This window comes from Spermophilus citellus (genome assembly GCF_964194105.1).
Source record: "Spermophilus citellus genome assembly, chromosome: 2".
Classification (NCBI taxonomy): domain Eukaryota; kingdom Metazoa; phylum Chordata; class Mammalia; order Rodentia; family Sciuridae; genus Spermophilus; species Spermophilus citellus.
Genome location: NC_138183.1, coordinates 50,323,204 through 50,347,298, shown reverse-complemented (window position 1 = coordinate 50,347,298; position 24,095 = coordinate 50,323,204). Strand labels below are relative to the sequence as shown.

At 39.5% G+C, this 24,095-nt stretch overlaps 1 protein-coding gene and 1 pseudogene across 2 annotated transcripts; both read right to left on the bottom strand.

The window, feature by feature from the left end:
- Positions 1 to 2,450: 2,450 nt before the first annotated feature.
- On the bottom strand, positions 2,451 to 3,027 carry LOC308641951 (interferon alpha-2-like; annotated as a pseudogene). Its single transcript has one exon. The product of its transcript is annotated as an interferon alpha-2-like (transcript).
- Positions 3,028 to 9,414: 6,387 nt separating this feature from the next.
- Positions 9,415 to 9,978, bottom strand: LOC308641975 (interferon beta-like; the record flags this gene model as incomplete). The annotated part of the gene is made up of 1 exon (XM_081280560.1): positions 9,415 to 9,978. One exon carries the CDS (start codon positions 9,976 to 9,978, stop codon positions 9,415 to 9,417), a length of 564 nt encoding a protein of 187 aa, XP_081136686.1.
- Positions 9,979 to 24,095: the final 14,117 nt, after the last annotated feature.

Below are 24,095 nucleotides of genomic sequence, written 5' to 3'. Positions count from 1 at the left end.
TTCTCTATCTAGCCTGCCACAAAGGCCATGTGGAGTTAGGCTAGCACTTCCAGGGCGTCTGCTCCCCTACACCTCTGGTGGCTGCTAAGGGGTAGATGGTTTCAGCAACGTTTGGCAAGGAGGGACTCATGTACAAGGTCCTTCTGCACAGATTATAGTGTCATCCCTCTGCAGGAACAGTCTCTCTGGTTTTATCTGTTGCTACCTGGAGGTGAGGAGATGCCATGTTGATTTAATTTATTCTAGGGCAACAGGCCAGCTGTGGACTCCACAAAATGAAGGCGACTCTCAGCAGGACTTTGAGCCCACAATTTGGGTTAAACTGCTTGATCTCCTTCACTGACTTTGTTGTTCCTCTTGCATTTTAATTTGGTCTTCTTTTTTCCCAGCTGCGGGTAAAGGAGTGAGCTTACATGATCTTCCTCTCCCTCTTTCTCTCTCTATTCCCCTGGCTGCTCACCCCACCCTGGTCTGGCTTCAGGTTAAGGAACTCTGCTTTGGTAATCAGACTGAAGTCCCTCCAGGTCTCAGACTGTCAAATATTCAGTCTTACAACATTTACTGGGTCAGCTCTGCAGTCAGCTGTTCCCTCACTGCCTCTTTCTGTGCTGATGGGGTTCGCTGCCTAGTTGTACCTACACATTCTTAATCATTCAATGTTTTCCTGAGCAAAGAGTTGTCCTGATGTTTTTCAATTACTTTCATTTTCATCTTGAGGTTAGAAGTCAAACAGAAAAATAAAAATGCAACAACATTGAGCCAGTATTTCCAAAAATTTTCAACACACCATTTTTACTTCTGTGGTGATATTCCTAGAAAGCTAGATTGCACCAGAAGCCAAAGGAAGACAGAAGTAAGTCTGAATTGGAGGGAAATTCAAATGACTGGCTCCTCAGATTGACTTGCTGCAGGGGAGTTCTTCTCTACTCTTACTCGCCTGCCACCTTCTCCAGTGTCATTTCCACTCACTAATTCTAAGATCCATCTCTCACAAGGTCATTAGTTCTGTCTAACTTCCCACTGTGGTGATGCTTTCAACCCACAGAGCAGCTTACTGACATTTAACATAGTACTTACTAATACAGGAAAAATGACCGTTGTAATTAAAGATGTCATGATTTAACATTAATACAATGGAAAGGTTACTAATATGACTTGCCAATATATGAAATCCATTTGAACATAAATATATTTCAGACATGAAAACTGTATAGAAAAAAAAAACCCTACACTATTTTTCAGATCATATCCCACTTTTCTCCTCTGCCTAAGATTACAACCTCTCATTCTTTTTTTTTTAATATGTCAACCCTAATTACTCTTCTCTTATTTGTCACTACCTTGGTTAGCATAGTTTCTACTGATGGATTCTTTTCGATCACTAAGATTTTCCCTGCCCTCTACTTTCCCAATGTGTTTCAATCCATATCTTCCATAAATCTATTAATTGCTCTTCTTCTAAGCAAGTTAATTTCCTAAAGACACTGTTTTACTGCCATTCTCTCCTCTTCTCCTTCTAATGTCAGCATCTTTCAACTCTGTCTCCTTCCTCGCTTTTCTCTCTCTTCCTTTTAAATGTTGAAGGTCCTCAGGGTTAAGCTTTAATCTTCCTCTACACTCTCTCTCCACAAACCACCTCCATTGCTGGACTTCCAGTTGACAGATATGACCCATCAGACATTTATTTCTTGTAAATTGCAAACTCATATCCAATGGGCGTTTGAACTTAGTTGTCTTGCAGTCAAATTATAGAAGACGTGCCTGCTTTCACATTTCTCTCCTAACATGCTGCAATTACCTTCTGTTTAGAGAATTTAATTGTTTTTCTCACACTCATCCTTATACCTTTTAACACAATTGATATTAAGTAGGATCATTCAGTTTAGGTTTTCTTGGTTCTAAACATGGGACAGAAGAGACCAATATCTGTTTGGTGTTTGTCATGTTCACCTCAATATCCTGAGGAAAAAACAAAACCTGGCTTAGATAAAGTGAATTATTATGGACAGTGTAAATATAATATTGGTGGTGAGTCAATTCTACCATTCATTTTTTAATAAAATTGCAAAATCAGGATTTACTTGTCTTTTCAAGAATAAGAACAGAAAAGTTATCACTACTTCAAATTTAATACACATAGCAAAATAAGAAATATATGTATGTAAAGTATATTTTGTTTTATTAGCTACAATGTAAAGGTACATCTGGTGTTATATGAACAAAAATATATCTAATAAATGGTATAAAAGTAAATATTTAAATAAACAGATACATCATCATGGTCATGTGTAGAAAAATGATATTGCCTAATACTCCTGAAATCATCTGATAAACGGATGGAATTCATTTCACAAATCCTGCAGGAATGAGAGTCTATGAAATGGCAGAACTTGTGGCAGTATGGTAAGGTGTGTTCATCAGTGAGAAGCATTTCCCTGCTGGACCAGGTCTCATTCCATGCTCCTTAGTCTTGCATAGAAAGTTGGCTGATGAAGAGAAGGATTTCATGATTTCTGCTCTAACCACCTCCCAGGCACAAGGCAGGTATTTCTTCTCCTTCAGGTAGACAGTGATCCTGTGGAAGTATTTCCTCACAGCCCTCAGGGGAGGAGTCTCTTCTAACCCCACCTTCTGGGTCCCACAGTCTTTCAGGTCATCCAGATGCTGATGCAGACCAGTGAGGAATGTGTCCAGGAGGGTCTTGTCCCAAGCAGCAAAGGCCTCCTGGGTGCTGAAGAGGTTGAAGACCTGCTGGGTCATCTCATGGAGGACAGCAACAGCTTGAGCCTTCTGCATCTGCTCACCCTCCAACTGCTCCTGGGGGAAGGCAAAGTCCTTTCTGTAGTTCAGGCAGGAGAAATTGGGGATTCTCCTCATTTTTGGTAGGAGTGTCAGGGCCCCCTCCTTATTTTTCTCAGGAGTTTCAAGACCGAGGTTGTGAATCTGAGGCAGGTCACAGCCCAGAGAGCAGGTGTTCTTGCAGCTGAGCACCACCAGGGCCAGCAGGAAAGCCAAGGGCAAGGCCATTGGGGATCTTGCAGATGCTGTTGGGCTGCTTGAGATGGGTGGTCTTGAATCTTTGCCTCTAGGTTCTCTGAAGCCCTTGATTTGTTTCTATGTCTTAAATAGGAACCAATATGCTTTCAATTTTCTGGACATCACCCCAGTATTTTCTACTTCTCTTTTTACTTTCCTTTACATATTCACTACATGTGTTAAGAAAAGTGTTTTCCAAAAATTTTTTTTTCATTTTTAATTCCCCTGTCCTGCCCCCAGACCCCCTTTTAGAATTATTTTCCCAAATTAAACTCCTGTTAAATTTTTGTTCTTGTTGATATTCCTGGGATTGAACCCAGAGGAATTTTAGCACTAAACCACAGCCACAGAACTTTTTATTTTTATTTTGAATCCGTTATCACTACATTGCTTCAGACCTTGCTTAGTTGCTGAGGCTGGCCTCCTCTGGAGTCAGTGTGATTGCAAGTTGCATCATCTCTTGGAGAAGCTGCTGTCCTGATTAGGGCGAAGGAACATAAATTTTACCTCCAACTTCTCTGAAGACCTTGCTCTGTATATATGTCTTTATTAGGGAAGACACTGAGTATTTGCCTTAATAAGGGCATTTCCTTCCTTTACCATCACCACCAAAAGTTAGTAAATATGGCCACCTCCCTTTAAAAATCTTGCTGTGTACCTCTGTAAACTCTCACAATCTCATTTCTAAATACCAGAGGCTCTGTCTCCTGGAACACTAGTCTCCTTTCTGTCATTATAGATTAGTTTTCCTTTCTAGAATTTTTTTAAAATGGTATATTACAGAATTCACTCTTTTTGGTCTGTCTTCTTATCCTCAGCATAATTATTTGGAGATTCATCCTTATGCTTGTGTACAATGATTCATAGCTTTCAATTACTGATTAGTATTCTGTCATGTGAATATGGTATGATTTCTTTAGTCCTTCACTCATGATGGACACTGAATTGTTTTCAATGTCAGACTCTTCCCAGTAAAGCTCCTAGAACATTCATATGCAAGTCTGTGCATAGACACATGCTTCCTTTTCTCTTGAGAATGGACTTGTTGACTCATATAGTAGGTATAGGTTTTGGCTTCCTAAGAAAGTGTAAAATGATTTTCCAAACTAGTAGGATGATTTTTTTTTTTATTTTCAGCAGCAGGTTATGAGCATTCAATTGCTCCACAATCATGCCAAAGTTTCATGACAAGGATGTTTACCCTTAGCCATTTTAGTAAATATGTTGTTGTGTCAATTTTGGTTTATTTGCATTGCTCTAATGCTTCATAATGATAATTTTTTCCTGTCCTACTCACTGTCTCCCTCTTTGGGTGAAATTTTTTTATATATATATTTTCTCAGTCTTTGGGGTTACCTGCTCTCTTCTGAGTTTTGAGAGTTCTTTTTTTATAGATACATAAGCTCTTTATCAGTTCTGTGACTTGTAAAAGTGGGCTCCAATTTCTAAAACTTCTTAATTGTTGAGGGATATCATATAATGATGCATTTTTCGTTTTCTAAGAGCCTGCAAAACAGAGAGTTATAAGATAAACAGGATTTTTAGACCAAATTTCAGTTGAAGCAAAGTTTCTGCTTTGGTAATAAATATTTGACATGACCAAGTTTCTGGAGTACTCATCATCAAATCAATGAATAAGTTATGTAATTAACTTGATCCTACTAAATTAAAATAATACTCTACTGGAATTTTCAGTCTAATGTTGCAGTTTGTTTTAAAAAAACTATTCTAGGAGATTAGAGACAAATAAACAAATGTTTAAAATCAACAATTAATATTGAGAACAAAATGATTCGCAAAATAATTCTTTATTTTCAGTTTAACAAACATCATTGTGACCAATTTAGAGAAAATGCCACAATTGTTGAGATTTGGGATATGAGCGCCAGGAACCTTCTAACCTGTCACCATGCTCTCTGCATGTCTCACAACCACAACAGCCAAGGCAGAAATCCAGATGGATGAGGGTCCTGTCATCTCTGCTGGGCCACCTCCCATGCTTCATCATAGACTCAGCCACCATGCTGGTGGGCTTTCCTCAGAAAGAGTGGTGGATACACAAGGTTTTCACCCTGGCATGAGCTCCTCTATAATCAAGTCATTTTATATGCATTATCTGTCCTAAACTACCGTGATTTCTGACGAAGGTTCTACCATCTCCACATATATAATTTTTAGTCATGTTTCTAGTTTGATGGCATGTCCATCTAAATATTTTACCTATTTTGGGGTTGTTTTTTAAAAATTGTGTTTTCAAAGCATTTAAAACATATATCAATAGATACAAGAACTTTATCAAATATGTGACTTGCAAATGTTTTCTCCTACTCTGTGGCATACTGTTCATTTCCTTCAGAGTGAAAGTGTCTAATGTTCCCTAAAGTGCCTCCACATCAGCATTATTAACTGCAAAAAAGATGATAGACATCCATGCTGCTATTGCACTTCATCTGCATCTCCATATATTTAGGCAACATGTATATATTTGTATGTGGCCCATTTGTTTTCCAGGGTCTTCTTTTCACTTATAGGCTGGAAAAGGTGGCTCAACCACCTAATCTTTGTTCACAGAAGTCCAGAATCCTCTGCATGAAGACCAGAAGGGGGAAGGTAGCTCTGTTGTCATTGCTCTGCTGTCTAGTCCTGCAAATTTGGCTCATCATAAAGGTCTGACCACCATAGACTTTATTCCACATACTCTTTGAGTCATAGACCAGGACATTTGCTCTGATTCATGCACAGAAATTCTACACACATGAGGACTTAACTGTCAGGAATGTGGTGCACACCTGTAATCCCAGCCATTGAGGCAGGGGAATCACATGTTCTGCAACTCAGTGAGACCTTAAGTAAAACACTGTCTCAAAATAAAAATTGAAAATTGGATATAACTCAGGGCAAAGCAATCCTGGGTTCAATACCAAGTACAAAACAAACAAACAAACAAACAACAACAACAAAAAACCTTTGTTTTTTCACTGAAGTTTGGAGAAGATGGAAGAAATTTCATCACCTCCATGCACACAATTTCAAGTTGTGCAAGAGTCAACCTGTTCTGAAAAGACCTTGTTCATCCCCACCAGGGAGTCACCACTGCCTTAATCTGAGGAGTATTGCAGTTCCAGATCATCCAGGGACTTTCTGTCTTTCTCTTTCTCCTCAGAACAAGCCAACACTCAAAACCATGCTCTCTTGGTCTATTTTATCTAGCTCTAACTATGTACAACAATTAATACAGAAAAGGATCTTACATTGGCTCATAGTTCTGGAGGCTGGAATGTGGCAGATCAGAAAGCTGCACCTTCTTAGATTCTGGTGATGATGAGATGGTATTTTCACCCAGGGAGGAAAGCAGAATGGAGGAGGGTTAGTCCTCATCCATGCTTACCTGGATAGCATATGTAAATGTTACCTTAGGGCTCGTCTTCCTCCTTCTTACTGGAATTAAATTATTACATCGTTTATCCTATGCTCATGATTTGGTGGGTGATCTGGCTGCTCAAATTCGACCCAGTACGTAAATTTTGTAGAAGTCTCTTCTTGTTCTTTTGGTCAATGCACACAGGAAGAGCAGGATTTTCATAAACCAACCAGTTTCTGGTCCAGGGTACCTACATGGCCAGAGAAGGTAGTGGGCTGCCAAGTCCCACTGCAGAGACTTCCTCAGCTTCCTCCTGACTGCTCTAGACACAGCAAAGACTTTGTATTTCTACATGGTGCTCTTGCATCTGTATCAAAGCAGAATATAACCCTGCTTCACCACAAATTTCAGAAAAGTTGATGTGGGAAATTGGAAGAATGGGGAAGTTTGACTTTTTACGAAGGACCAGGCTAGTTTGAGTTGATGGCTGCAGGCCCACCAGGTTGGCACTTTTTTTGGACAGCTGATGTGTAAACATCTTGAGTAGGCAGGGGGCCCCTGAGCTCCATGTCACCTTAATAGTAAGTACCCTGGCCTTCTCTCAGACTTCTTCTCCTGGAGTCTTACTCTTTTCAAGAATCTGACTTTCCATTCCCAGATTTCCAAGGAATCTCCATATTGCTTTTCATATTGGCTGCACCAATTTGCAGTCCCACCAGCAATGTATGAGTGTACCTTTTTCCCCACATCCTCACCAACACTTATTGTTGTTTGTCTTCATAATGGCTGCCATTATGACTGGAGTGAGATGATATCTTAGAGTAGTTTTGATTTGCATTTCTCTAATTGCTAGAGATTATGGACATTTTTTCATATATTTGTTGATTGATTGTATGTCCTCTTCCGAGAAGTGTCTGTTCAGATCCTTGGCCCATTTGTTGATTGGGTTATTTGTTTTTTTGGTGCTTAGCTTTTTGAGTTCTTTATATACCCTAGACCCAAAGGACTTAAAAACAGCATACCATAGGGACACAGCCACATCAAAGTTTATAGCAGCACAATTCACAATAGCTAAACTTCGGAGCCAACCTAGATGCCCTTCAGTGGATGAATGGATAAAAAAGTGTGGCATATATACACACTGGAATCTTACACAGCAATAAAAGAGAATAAAATTATGGCATTTGCAGGTAAATGGATGGCTTTGGAGAAGATCATGCTAATTGAAGTTAGCCAATTCCAAAAAAAAACAAATGTCAAATGTTTTCTCTAATATAAGGAGGCTGACTCATAGTGGGGTAGGGAGGGAGAGCATGGGAGGAATAGATGAATTCTAGATAGGGCAGAGGGGTGGGAGAGAAAAAGAGGGAGCAGGGTATGATTAGCAAGGATGATGAAGTGTGATAGACAAAGTACAAGTATGAAGATGTGAACTGGTGTCAATATACTTTATATACAACCAGAGATATGTTGTGCTGTATATGTGTAATAACAAGTGTAATGCATTCTGCTGTCACTTATTTTTTTAAAAAATGAATAAAAAAGAAACTGATTTTCATGCTGCTCTCTGAACAAATGCATAGTTTCAAATAAAACTTTTATAAACCTCCACTCAAAAGATTTGTGAAATTTGGTGGTTACTAAGCCTCTTTGATATTTAGTTTCCTGTCCTATAAAATGGAAAAATGTAGAATAAGTATCCACTATGTAGGCAAACTGCTTATGTAAGGATGCATATGAAGAGGATCAAATTGAAATATGTACATAGGTGCTCAGCCCAGTGCCTGTTTCATTAGAATCTCTGAGTAAATGGCAGCTGCAAATGACGGTAATGGCCAAAATATCCCAAGTACCAAGAAGTGAGTCTGAAGACCAAAACCTAGTCAGTGGGCATATGCTGTTGAGATAACCAGGAATTCCTTGGAAAGTTTCATTATCCCAGGCAAGCACTGGAAAACTGGTGCCTTCTGTTCCTTTGAATTTCCTTTCACCTACGATTCCTGCCTTTTAGCCTGGCTTAAAAATTGGATTTAATCTTGTGCACCTGTCTTGGATTGTTGCTTTGGGGAGTGTGTGGCTTCAGAGATACAGAGAACCAGGAAAACTACATAAGATATTCCCACAATTCTGTATGACCAAGCTGGGAGGCCAGGGGCAGACTTGGTTTTTGAGAAACAAGGAAACAAAACTAGACAGATGGGTAGTGTAGAAAGAATTCCCCCATCCTCTATTCCCTTCCTCTTAAAACTGACAGACACACTCGAAAGTCCATAAATCTTGACTGTAGTATGAGGACCAAAATCAAGTTACGTCATAAGTGTCAGAAAAGTAACTTACCCTCAATCTTGAGGGCACACAGGTATTTAAACTCCTCTCATGGGCAGAGCATTCCCTAAGGAAGGGCTTAGGCTCACTACAAGAGCTAGTATGTTCCTTTGATTCACCTGAGAGCTAAATTCTAACTTCACAACCATAGAGCCTGGAGCACAGAACAGAAGCAATGGGCACCCCAGGTTTCCACTCCCAAGTCATTTGCTCACCTACTCCCCTCCAATCCCATAGCATACAACCCACACTTGTTGCCCTATAAGGTTCAGATCCCCTTATTATGAAATACCTTGTATATTACATGTGGCTTCTTTGAAATTTAAATTCCTCAGGGGAATTTAAATGTCAGGATTTTAAATTCTAGAATGGGCTGGAAATTCTACTATTTTGTAGGCACATTTTACAAAGAGCATCTAAGAGGTGTACTCAATGTTAACAGAGGTTTTATAAATCAAGTTGAAATTGAAACTACCACATGAATTTTCGCATCATAAATAATTTATTTTCCAATGTAAATATTTAAATAAATAATAAAAATAACATAATTCATAAATTAATTTAAAAAGTTAAAAACCTCTATTGTCTGTTTGAGGCACCCCATTTGCTGTCTGTCACTGAATGAGCCTCTGCTTGTTGAAGAATGCCTGAACTCATTGTCTGGTCCAGACGTGGTGCCTAATGGGCCATCTTCAGTTTTGGAATTTGTCTGTAAGTCTGTTAATGAAGGAGAAGTTCCAGAAGAGTTCCTCTCTGACGACTGTCCAGGCACAGCTGCTGTAATCCTTGGCCTCCAGGTACATCCGGATACTCAAATAGTAGCTCTTCAGGGGCAGGATGGTCCTGGAGTATGCCTGGCTTTTGTTTTTCTCCCCCAGTTTCCCTACCACTGTTGTGTTCAGGAGGTCCATCTGATGATTGAGTTTAGCAAGGAGGTCTTTGACAACCGTCTCATTCCAGCCAGGGTTAGTGTAGCCTCTTTCTAATACATGAAAGATGTCCTTGAGCATCTCATAGATGACAAAGGCAGCGTGCTCCTTCTGGAACTGCTGTGGATGTTTGATCTCCTTGGGGATCTTGAAGTCCATCCTGTCACTGAGGCAGTCTGCAGGCCTTCCATTCAACTGCTGCAGGAGCTTCTGACATTCCACACTGCTGTTGAACTGTTGGAGTCGAAGCAGGTTGTAACTTAGGGAAAGAGCTGTGGTGGAGAAGCACAACAGGAGAGCCAGTTGGAGGAGGCACCTGTTGTTCATGATGACAACCAGAAAAGCGCTGCCTACAATCTATGCAAGGTTGCACAGACTGCAAAGGTCTGTAGAGTGAATGTCCTGGCTCCATGGGGATGGGCTATTTATATGGGATGGTTCTCTCTGTTTCAGAGGAATTTCCCACTTTCAGTTCTCCCTTTCATTTTTACCATGTCATTTTCTTCTTATTGCATTCTTAAGAGTTTCTAAAACTCTTTTTATTTAACTGCTGATTACTCTATATAAGGTATATTAGGGAAAATATATACAAATTGTGAGAATTTCTAATATTGTATAAAGTTTCATTAATTTGTAATGCAAAGGGGGAGAAAGGGACTTGAGAGAAAACAGAGAAGCCCCAAATAGCTCAGAGTCATTAACTGAAAAGCCACTCATAGAACAGCAGCTGGATTGGGGTTTTGCCTATTGCAATAGTAGGTTCATGTGACAGGGCCTGGGGGAGTTCTGAGAGACCTTGGAATAGTGCAGGGAAGAGAAAGTTTCAAACCAACTGTGTCTGAAATAGTGACATGTCTTCCATTTTGTTGGCTTACATCCTTGCTCTTGAAGTTGTTAGCCACCATGTGAGGGGTCTGACTTCCCTGAGACTACTGTACTCTAGGAAAGCCCAAACTAGCTCAGGGGAGGCCAGGTAGAACTTGGCAAGATAACTTAAATGTTTAAGCAATGAAATCCCTTTAACTTGCAATATTATGACTAGAAATCTACCTATGGCTGTCCCTGCAGAAGTGTGTGTGTGAGTGTATAACACACACACACACACACACACACACACACACACACACACAATATCTACAAATGCCCATTACAGCAATGTCATAATAAAAAATACAAATGTCCATCAGGAGAAAAGTGGTTAAGTAATACCATAGTACAGACAAAATGGAATATTATTGCATCATTAAAATGGAAACAGCTGATATAAACCTATGTCACCAATATGTTCAATGAAATGAATACAATATATGAAATATATAATACTATACTAATTAATATATAATTTAAAATAAACAAATATATGAAATATATAATTATAATGTCATATAATACCTGTAAAACAAAATATATATCATATAGTATAATATATCATAATTATTATATTATAACAGATTATCTATAAAATAATGGAAATGGTAATATTGTTTGTTTTATAAATTAACTGAAAGTCACACACAAACACAAATTTACATGAATACGTATGCTGATACATGCATATTTTCTTTTTCAACAGGTACATTCACTCAAATATTAATAGTAGTCACTTGCAGCGAAATGGTGACAAGGGTGAGAATGTGGCTTGAAAGAAAAATTTTTCCATTTTCACAGTGTAACTTTAAAAATATTGATAATTATTTAGTGTAAAATTTCTTATTGGTGCATTATAATTATGTATAGTAGTAAGATTCATTAAGTCATATTTATACATGCACACAAAATAACTGGATGCAACTCACTCACTTCCCTCCTGCCTCCCCTGATCACCATCACATATAAGAAGAGCCATGAGGCATCCTAATCATTCAGTATACTTTGTTTGAGGAAAGCTAAAAAGCCTTACTCTATTTAATATATCCCTTTTTAAAATCACATTTAATTTTTTTTCTATAACAAAAGTACATTATTGGTATCATTAAAAATATAGTTATAAAGGAGGAGTAAGTCTTAGTGTCTATAGCACATACAGGAGGTGACTCTGGTTCATAATATTTCCTAAGTTCTAAGAAAAAGTAGATTCTAAAATAATGAAATTTTGAAAAAAATAAAATGATCTTGCAGCTGTTTCACTTATGAATGTCTTGTTATGTCAGTGACTGAGTAATTCTTTGGGGAAACTCCATTTTGAAAACCATCTTAGGGGAGAAGATGGCGGCGAAGGGAGTGCAGCACGCCAGTACGCTGCGCCACTGTGCGGGAGAAACACGAGGTGAAATGGCTGAAGGCTACCTTGGTGGGAATCCCCAGTGAAATTGAGGTGCTCCAGAATCTAGAGGACAGAATTCCAGCGCGCGGGATTCGGCTGCAGGGGCTTGGTCGCGGGCGATTTCTCCGCAGGGAGGGAAGCAGTACCTGGTCGGCGGACCGCCCCGTGGATGGAGTCTGGGACGTGCCCGAGTTAATTAGCCGCAAGGTACCAGAGCGGGATTACAGCGAAGCAGATTCTGCAGGCTCCTGCCAGTGGCACACTGGCCACGCTGAGTGCTGAGTTCCAGCTTTGAAATAGAGGAGAGAATCGGTCCAGTTCGATTCCCGACACCGGTCGGAACACGGAGGAGGACAGCAGCCGCCATCATGGAGAGCTGATGCAATCATCCCTGTTTTCTACTGATCTTAGCTCATTCAACTACAGAACAGGTGATTCCAGGCTGGTATTTGCCTGCGTCGCGCAGACAGATCGCTCAGGCTCGGGACTGGAAACTCTGAGGAGAATACTCTTCAGGCCTCACCCCTGGCAAGGCGGGCGCCGGGCTTTGAGCGGCCAGATTCTAGTTCCCCGGGTTGCTTTGGCCCAGGGCGGCAGATCCTTCGGGGACTCCGGGCGGAGGCCAGTTAAAAGTGGAACAGTTTTGGCCCGGGGCTAGGGAACCCGCGGCGACTGCGTCTTTGACCCTGCCCCTGTCTGAGCGTACACTGAGCTGGGAGAGGTTGGAGCTGCCAGGCTCGGGCTCCCGGGGCTGCCTGGGCCGGAGGCTGGGGTACCTCTGTGGAGCCTGCTCCGAGCAGAGTGTGGCAGGGATCGGAGAGGCTGGGTTCTGGCTCTCGTGGCTGCTTGAGCCCAGGGCCACGGAGCCTGCAGGGACCGCGAGCTGAGGCCAGCCACAAGTGAAACTTGCGACGAGGGGCAGCGGGACTCTGTCTCCTGGAACAGTTTTGACCCGGAGCTGGGGAGCCCGCGGGAAGTGTGTCTTAGACTCTGCTCCCAGCGGAGCGTGCACCGAGCAGGGAGAGTCTGGTGCGGCCAGGCTTGGGCACCGAGCAGGGAGAGTCTGGTGCGGCCAGGCTTGGGCTCCCGGGGCGGCTTTGGCCTGGGATTGGGGAACCCGCGGCGGTTGCCCTGAGGAGCCTGCTCCTAGCAGAACGTGGTGGGGATCGGAGAGACCGGAACCTGGCTCCCGAAGCAGCTCTGGCTCAGGGTTGGGGATCCTACAGGGACTGCTTCTTGGTCCGGGTCCTGCTGGGTGCTGCGGGGGCCTGGGGGGCAGAGTGGAGCTGCCTCCTGTGCCCAGAGCAGGCTAAGGGTCCCGCCGGTGTGGTATCGCGACACCCCAACTGCAGCTGGGGCCGAGGAGAGTAGCCGCCCACGCCTGGAACAGGACCAGCGACCCGATGGCAGGGTAGCCAAGTCAACCCACTTGGAGTGGAGGCCGTGAAGAGCTGCCGTCTGACCCTGCAAGGTAGGCAGTCCTGCGTCCCACTGGCAGGACAGGCTCGGCAGCCGGCCAGTGTGGTGGACGAGTAGCATCGAGGCAGTCACGTCACACTGGTTGGAGTGGTGGTTGAACAGAGCCGCCGCCAGCATCCGGAAGGAGCCCAGAGACCCGTTGGAGAGGCAGTTAGGTACCCCCACTGGGAGTGGGGGTTGAGCAGAACTGCTGCCCAGGCCCGCAGGGTGGGCAGATCTGAGACCCACCGGCGGAACAGGCTTGGAGGCCGACCAGCGTGGTAGACACATCACATCAATTGGAGTAGGGGTGGAGAAGAGCTGCTGCCCACATCCAGATCAGGACCAACGATCTGAGGACGTGGTAGGAACATCACCGCAATTGGAGTGGGGGCAGAGTAGAGCAGCCACCCGTGCCCCCAGGGCGGGCAGACCTACGACCAACCAGCATAGTGGATAGATCACCCTGATTAGAGGAGGATCACAGCCACTACCCGCCCTACAAGAGAGATATCCCAAATATACAAGAGCAACATAAATAAACAGGGGGAAAAATTTCAAAAACACAACAGTTTCACGAAGCAGAAAGAAACGCAAGCAACATGAAAAGACAAGGAAAGAAAGGACCACAAGCAATGCAGGTCAACTCAACTCTAGAAGAGGTAATAGCTGCAACAGATGGAATGTCAGATAAAGAGTTCAGGATATACATGCTTCAGATGATCTGGACTCTCAAGGAAGACATGAGACAGCAAAATCAGACAATGAAAAATCACATTGACAAGGAACTACAGAAACAAATCCAGGAAGTAAAAGATCAATTTCACAGGGAGTTAGAAGTAATAAAAAACAAACAAATAGAAATCCTAGAAATGCAGGAAGCAATAAACCAACTTAAAACCTCAATTGACAATACTACCAGCAGAATAGATCACTTAGAAGATAGAACATCAGACAATGAAGACAAAGTATTTCAACTTGAGAAGAACATAGACAATTCAGCAAGACTGCTAAGAAACCATGAGCAGAACATTCAAGAAATATGGGATAACATTAAAAGACCAAACTTAAGAGTCATTGGGATACAGGAGGGCACAGAGCTCCAAACCAGAGGAATGAACAATCTATTCAATGAAATAATATGAGAAAACTTCCCAGACTTGAAGAATGAAACAGAATCCCATATCCTAGAAGCCTACAGGATGCCAAAAGTGCAAAATCATAAGAGATCCACACCTAGACACATTATAATGAAGATGCCCAACATACAGAATAAGGAGAGAATTTTAAAAGCTACAAGAGAAAGAAAGCAGATTACATTTAGGGGCAAACCAATCAGGATAACAGCTGATCTCTCAACTCAGACTCTGAAAGCTAGAAGATCCTGGAATAACATTTTTCAAACACTGAAAGAAAATGGGCTCCAACCAAGAATCGTGTATCCAGCGAAATTAAGCTTCAGGATGGAAGATGAAATTAAAACCTTTCACGATAAACAAAAGTTAAAAGAATTCGCAGCTAGAAAACCATCTCTTCAAAAAATCCTTGGCAAAACATTACAGGAAGAGGAAACTGAAAATAACATTGAAAACCATCAGTGGGAGGTAGGACAGTAAAGGGGGGAAAGTAACCAAAGAGGAAAACTAATCAGGTTTAGTAACATAAATAAACAAATATGACTGGAGGAACAAACCAAATCTCAATAATAACCCTAAATGTTAATGGCTTAAACTCACCAATTAAGAGACACAGGCTAGTCGAATGGATCACAAAACAAGATCCAACAATATGTTGCCTACAGGAGACGCATTTGATAGGAAAAGATATACATAGACTGAAGGTGAAAGGATGGGAAAAATCATTCCACTCATATGGACTGCGGAAACAAGCAGGAGTGTCCATACTCATATCAAACAAAATAGATTTCAAGCCAAAGTTAATCAAAAAGGATAAAGAGGGACACTGCATACTGCTCAAGGGAACCATACACCAACAAGACATAACAATCATAAATATATATGCCCTAAACAATGGTGCAGCTACGTTCATCAAGCAAACTCTTTTCAAGTACAAGAGTCTAATAGACCAACATACAATAATCATGGGAGACTTCAACACACCTCTCTCACCACTGGACAGATCTTCCAAACAAAAGTTAAATAAGGAAACTATAGAACTCAACAACACAATTAACAACCTAGACTTAATTGACATATATAGAATATACCACCCAACATCAAGTAGTTACACTTTTTTCTCAGCAGCACATGGATCCTTCACAAAAATAGATCATATATTATGTCACAGGACAACTCTTAGACAATATAAAGGAGTAGAAATAATACCATGCATCCTATCTGATCATAATGGAATGAAACTGAAAATCAACGATAAAAGAAGGAAGGAAAAATCATGCATCACGTGGAGAATGAACAATAGGTTACTGAATGATCAATGGGTCATAGAAGACATCAAGGAGGAAATTAAAAAATTCTTAGAGATAAATGAAAACACTGACACAACATATCGGAATCTATGGGACACATTGAAAGCAGTTTTAAGAGGAAAATTCATTGCTTGGAGCGCATTCCTTAAAAAAAGAAAAAACCAACAAATAAACGATCTCATATATCATCTCAAAATCCTAGAAAAAGAAGAGCAAAATAACAGCAAAAGAAGTAGAAGGCAAGAAATAATTAAAATCAGAGCTGAAATTAATGAAATCGAAACAAAAGAAACAATTGAAAAAATTGACAAAACCAAAAGTTGGTTCTTTGAAAAAAATAAATAAAATTGACAGACCCTTAGCCATGCTAACGAAGAGAAGAAGAGAGAGAACCCAAATTACTAGCATACGGGATGAAAAAGGCAATATCACAACAGACACTTCAGAAATACAGAAGATAATCAGAAATTACTTTGAATCCTTATACTCCAATAAAATAGAAGATAGTGAAGGCATCAATAAATTTCTTAAGTCATATGATCTGCCCAGATTGAGTCAGGAAGATATAGACAGCCTAAACAGACCAATAACAATAGAGGAAATAGAAGAAACCATCAAAAGACTACCAACTAAGAAAAGCCCAGGACCGGACGGGTATACAGCAGAGTTTTATAAAACCTTTAAAGAGGAACTAACACCAATACTTTTCAAGCTATTTCAGGAAATAGAAAAAGAGGGAGAACTTCCAAAGACATTCTACAAGGCCAACATCACCCTGATACCTAAACCAGAGAGAGACACTTCAAAGAAAGAAAACTACAGACCAATATCTCTAATAAACCTAGATGCAAAAATCCTCAATAAAATCCTGGCGAATCGGATTCAAAATCGTATCAAAAAAATTATACACCATGATCAAGTAGGATTCATCCCTGGGATGCAAAGCTGGTTCAATATACGGAAATCAATAAATGTTATTCACCACATCAATAGACTTAAAACTAAGAACCATATGATCATCTTGATAGATGCAGAAAAGGCATTCGACAAAGTACAGCATCCCTTTATGTTCAAAACTCTAGAAAAATTAGGGATAACAGGATCATACCTCAACATTGTTAAAGCAATCTATGATAAGCCACAGGCCAGCATCATTCTGAATGGAGAAAAATTGAAGGCATTCCCTCTAAGATCTGGTACAAGACAGGGATGCCCTCTCTCACCACTTCTGTTCAACATAGTCCTCGAAACACTGGCCAGAGCAATTAGACAGACGAAAGAAATTAAAGGCATAAAAATAGGAAAAGAAGAACTTAAATTATCACTATTTGCAGACGATATGATTCTATACCTAACAGACCCAAAAGGGTCTACAAAGAAACTATTAGAGTTAATAAATGAATTCAGTAAAGTGGCGGGATATAAAATCAACACGCATAAATCAAATGCATTCCTGTATATCAGCGACAAATCCTCTGAAACGGAAATGAGGACAACTACTCCATTCACAATATCCCCCCAAAAAATAAAATACCTTGGAATCAACCTAACAAAAGAGGTGAAAGATCTATACAATGAAAACTACAGAACCCTAAAAAGAGACATAGAAGAAGACCTCAGAAGATGGAAAAATATACCCTGCTCATGGATAGGCAGAACTAACATCATCAAAATGGCGATATTACCAAAAGTTCTCTATAAGTTCAATGCTATCCCAATCAAAATCCCAACAGCATTTCTTGTAGAAATAGATAAAACAATCAGGAAATTCATATGGAATAATAAAAGACCCAGAATAGCAAAAACAATGCTAAGCAGGAAGTGTGAATCAGGCGCTATAGCGATACCAGACTTCAAACTATACTACAGAGCAATAGTAACAAAAACAGCATGGTACTGGTACCAAAACAGGCGAGTGGACCAATGGTACAGAATAGAAGACACAGTAACCAATCCGCAAAACTACAACTATCTTATATTTGATAAAGGGGCTAAAAGCATGCAATGGAGGAAGGATAGCATCTCCAACAAATGGTGCTGGGAAAACTGGAAATCCATTTGCATCAAAATGAAACTGAATCCCTTTCTCTCGCCATGCACAAAAGTTAACTCAAAATGGATCAAGGAGCTCGATATTAAATCAGAGACACGGCGTCTGATAGAAGAAAAAGTCGGCTATGTTCTACATACTGTGGGGTCAGGCTCCAAATTCCTCAATAGGACACCCATAGCGCAAGAGTTAACAACCAGAATCAACAAATGGGACTTACTCAAACTAAAAAGTTTTCTCTCAACAAAAGAAACAATAAGAGAGATAAACAGGGAGCCTACATCCTGGGAACAAATCTTTACCCCACACACTTCAGATAGAGCCCTAATATCCAGAGTATACAAAGAACTCAAAAAATTAGATAATAAGATAACAAATAACCCAATCAATAAATGGGCCAAGGACCTGAACAGACACTTCTCAGAGGAGGACATAAAATCAATCAACAAGTACATGATAAAATGCTCAACATCGCTAGCAGTCAGAGAAATGCAAATCAAAACCACCCTAAGATACCATCTCACTCCAGTAAGATTGGCAGCCATTAAGAAGTCCAACAACAACAAGTTCTGGCGAGGATGCGGGGAAATGGGTACACTTGTTCATTGTTGGTGGGACTGCAAAATGGTGCAGCCAATTTGGAAAGCAGTATGGAGATTTCTTGGAAAGCTGGGAATGGAACCACCATTTGACCCAGCTATTCCCCTTCTTGGACTATTCCCTAAAGACCTAACAAGAGCATGCTACAGGGACACTGCTATATCGATGTTCATAGCAGCACAATTCACAATAGCAAGATTGTGGAACCAACCTAGAAGCCCTTCAATAGATGAATGGATTAAAAAAATATGGCATTTATACACAATGGAGTATTACTCTGCAATAAGAAATGACAAAATCATAGAATTTGGAGGGAAATGGATGGCATTAGAGCAGATTATGCTAAGTGAAGCTAGCCAATCCTTAAAAAACAAATGTCAAATGTCTTCTTTGATATAAGGGGAGTAACCAAGGACAGGGTAGAGATGAAGAGCTGGAGAAGATTAACATTAAACAGGGATGATAGGCGGGAGGGAAAGTGAGAGTTAAGGGAAATTGCATGGAATTGGAAGGTGAGCCTCAGGGTTATACACAATTACATATAAGAGGAAAGGAGGAGTAGGAGAAAAATTATATAAGTGGAAGAAACGATTTATAGTAGAGGGGATGGAGAGAGAGAAGGGGAGGGGAGGGGAGGGGAGGGGAGGGGGGACAGTGGAGAATGGGATAGACAGCAGAATACATCAGTCACTAGAAAGGCAATTTGTAAATCAATGGAAATGTAACTGATGTGACACAGCAATCTGTATACGGGGTAAAAATGGCAGTCCATAACCCACTTGAATCAATCTGTCAAATATGGTATATTAAGAACTATGTAATGTTTTGAACAACCAACAATAAAATAATTAAAAAAAAACCATCTTAAGATAAATCTGGAATCATCCATGGCTCACAACACAAAGACCAATGCAAGGTGTTTCAGAGCTCAATCCTTTCTACTAAGAGGAGAACAATCCAGGGAGTCTGGTTATTAGAACCTGTCCATTAAGGACAACTTGTGCGCTCATTTAGACTTGACCTCTCCTGGTGCAGCCTTGGGCCTCCTCCTTGGGCCACATCTAGTGGTCTCTGATCCTCCCATGCTGAAATGGCCATCAGAGTTCATCCTATGATAAGAGAAAAGCCACAGAAGTGGAATCTGTAGTAGTAGTTGTTGTAGTATTGTTACTAATTCTTGAACACTTACTATACAATGTTTTCTGAATAATCCTCATAATAAACATTTGAGTGATACGTTAGTCCATTTTTTATTACTGTCAAAAAAATTCTTGTTTTGGAGAGTGAGAGAGAGAGAGAGAGAGAGAGAATTTTTTAATATTTATTTTTTAGTTATTGGCAAATACAACATCTTTGTTTGTATATGGTGCTGAGGATCGAACCCGGGCTGCACGCATGCCAGGCAAGCGCGCTACCACTTGAACCGCATCCCCAGCCCTCAAAAAAATTCTTGAGGTAGGCTACTTTTTAAAGAAAAGAGGTCTACTTAGCTGGCGGTTCTAGAGATTTAAACTCCAAGATTGGGCGGCTCCATTGATTTGACCAACTCACTCTAAAGGTCAGATGCAGTGTAATTCAGGATAACCTAATAATATCACTGTGTGTGTAAGTCACTTGTAACTCTGGTATAAAGGGGAAAATTTTAGTAACTTTAAGTAACTACAGCTACAAATATTTGTTTATGGATACCCAATATAAAAAGTATAACATCGAAAACATACACTGTAACAGGAGGATTAAACATATACTGCTTCTATATGCAATTGAATAAAGTTGTCAGTTTCTAATAGACTGCTGCAATTATAAAATATTCTATGTAAGCTTTATGATTACTACAAAGCAAACCATTGTTTTCTGTATACAAAATATCAAGAGAAAGGGATGAAAGCACACCACTTCAAAATCATCAAATCACTAAAGGACATAATAATACAGGAAGAAAGGAATGAAGAAACTAATAAACAATCAGAAAGAAATTAACACAATGGCAATAGTAAGCCCTTACCTACCAATCATTAGTATAAATGCCAATGGACTAAACATTCCAATCAAAAATAGAGTGTCTGAACAGATTCTTTTAAAATGCCCCAACAGTATGCTGTCTGCAAGAGAGTTCAGCTTTAAGAACACATATGCAATGAAGGCAAAGAGATGGAAAAAGCTATTCCCCACAGACACTGACCAAAAGAGAACATAGGTGGTTGTACTTACTTTAGAAACAGTATCATAACACAAGGAAGGTCCTTACACAATGTTAAAGGGGTAAATTCATTAAGAGTATTTAACAATCGCAAAAACATATACATCCAACAGCAGAACACCAAAATATACAAAGAAAGTGTGAATGAATCTGAAGAGAAAAACAGGTTGTAATGCAATATTAATAGCAATTTCTGTACCACTCTGGACAATGGATAAATCATAAAAAATGAGACAATATTGGAGTGGAGCTACACTTCAGTCCAAATGATCTTAACTAAAATACATTAAAAGAACTTCCCATCCTACAGCAGAAACCCATTCTTCCCAACTGAATATACAACTTATTCTAGAATAGATATGGTAGGCTACAAAATAAATCTGAACAAATTTAAGATTACAATCATATCATATCAGTATTATTTCCAAAATCAATGATATACAACCAGAAAAAAAATTTGGAAATTAAACTACTCCCTCCTGAATAAGTAGCAAGTCAAAAATAAATCAAAGGGGAAATTAGAAAGTACCTGAAAGCAAACAAAAATTGGAATGTAACATACCAAAACATGGAATGCAGCAAAACCAGTTCTAAGAGTGATGCTGATGGGATCAATACCTACAGAAGGGATAAAAGAAAGATCTCAAATGATGAAACCACCTTTTAACTTCAATACACTAGTAACAGAAAGGCAAAGGAAGCCCCCACAGTGAGTAGAGGAAGAGAGACAATGAAGATAAAAACAGAAATAAATTAGAAAGAAACTACAAAAACAATAGGAAAGATCAGCACAAAGATGGACAATCCTTTGTTTACAGTAACTAAGAAGATTCAAAATAAATAAAATCTGGAATAAATGAGGATAGGTTACAACTGATACCAGAGAAATGCAAAAGAGCTTAGAGACAACTGTGAACAATAGCATAATAAATTGATACTCAAAAAGAAATGGATACATGACTATTAGTACATAAACTGTGAACAATAAATCATGAACAATAGAAAATTTGAATGGACAAATAGTGAAAAAGGGGATTCTGATCAATAATCAAAAATCACAGAACAACAAAAAGTCTAGGACTTGAGGAATTCACTTGTAAATGCTACCAACCATTAACAAGAATGACAGAAGAAGAAATACAACCTGTTAACAAATCTATGAAAAAATATTTAACATCTCTAGCAAGTAGGGAAATGGAAATTAAAACTGAGATTCCATCTCACTCTAATCAGAATGGCAGTTATCAAGAATGAAATTAACACTGGCCTGCCAACCAGCAGACCCATGCTCAAGGCCAGGCCTGGCTCAACTCCATCTTGCAATATTGTTGCCACCACCATAGCCTTCCCTATATAGGTAGCTTCTACCTTGGGCCAATAGATAGGGCCTGGAGGCAGCTGAATCTCTGAATAGGCAACTCTCCTTTTCATCCCCATCTCTGAAAGTGGTTGCAGCCATCTTAGGACATCACTATGGCTACCTTGAGTTACCTCCACTATTTCAAGAACCACATTTAGTTTCAGTAGCTTTTATCATGGGACACTAGCTGTACTTCACCAAAGTGAGGTACAGGTAATATTCAGGGATGCTACAAGATTACAGGGTAGAAACTCTAATACCACAAATTTGAACTGCAAGAAAAGATGACACAAAGACAGCATGAAAAAAAAGGTGGGGGTGGGGGGGAATGCCTGAAACAAACCAAGAAACTACAATAATAGAATCCATCAACAGTGCAGATGATGAAATGTCAGAGAAGGAGTTCAGAATGTACACAATTAAAATGAAATCTGAATTAAAGAATGACCTACATGAGCAAATACAGGCAAACATTGAATACTCCAACAAAGAGATTAGAGAGCAAATACAGGCAACCATCAATCACAACAACAAAGAGATAAGAGAGCAAATACAAAGAGCAAAAGATTACTTCAAGAAAGAGATAGAGATTCTGAAAAAAAATCAGAAATCAGAAATACTTAAAATGAAGAAAACAATTGATGAAATGAAAAAAATCAACAGGAAGCATCAACAACAGACTAGATCACTTGGAATACAGCACATCAGATAATGAAGACAAAGCATACAGTCTTGAAAAGCAAGTTGACCACACACTGCACATGGTAAGAAATCATGAACAAAACATCCAAGAATTGTGGGATAGCATCAAAAGATCAAATCTAAGATTTATGGGGATAGAGGAAGGCACAGAGATTCAAACCAAAGTAATATACAATCTCTTCAATGAAATAATGTCAGAAAATTTCCTAAACATGAAGAATGAATTGGAAAATTAAATACAAGAGTCTTATAGAACACCAAATATACAAAATTACAACAGATCTTCACCAAGGCACATTATAATGAAAATGCCTAGCATACACCATAAGCATAGAATCTTAAAGGATGCAAGGGAGAGGAATCAGCTCACATATAGGGGGAGAACAATTCATATCTGCAGATTTTTCAACCCAGACCCTCAAAGCCAAGAGATCCTGGAATTTTATATACCAAGCTCTGAAAGAAAATAAATGCCAACCAAGAATCTTATATCCAGCAAAATTAAGCTTCAGATTTGATGACAAAATAAAAACCTTTCATGATAAACAAAAGTCAAAAGAATTTACAACGAGATAGCTTGCACTACAGCCTGCAAAATATTACAAAAGGAGGAAATGAAAAACAATAATAAAAATCAGCAAAGGGTGGAACTATACTAAAGGAAAGGCCAATCAGAGGAGAAAAAAGTCAAGCTAAAAACCAAAATGACTGGGAATACAAATCATATTTCAATAATAAACCTAAATGTGAATGGCCTAAACTCATCAATTTAAAGACATAGATTGGATTAAAAATAAAGACCTAAATATATGTTGCCTTAAGAGATTCATCCCACATAAAAATACATCCACAGACTGAAGGTGAAATGGTAGGAAAAAATGTACAACTCACATGGACCATATAAACAAGCAGGGTTTCCATCCTCATATCTGATAAAGTGGATTTCAAACCAAAGATACTGAAAAAGGATAAAGAAGGACATTTCATACTGTTTAAGGTTTTCTTAAATGAACAAGACATAACAATCATAAATATCTATGTTCTAAACAATGGGGCATATAAAACGAACAAACAAACCCTTCTAAAATACAAGAACCAAATAGACCACAACACAATAATACTAAGAAACTTTAATACACATCTCTCAACACTGGATATATGTTTCAAACAAAAACTAAATAAAGAAACTATAGAACCCAATAATACAAACAATAATTTAGACTTAACAGACATATATAGAATATGCCATCCATCAACAAATGAATACACTTTCTTTTCAGCCACACATGCATCATTCTCCAAAATAGACCATATGTTATGTCACAAAGCATAGCTTAGCAAATACAAATAATCCAAATACTACAC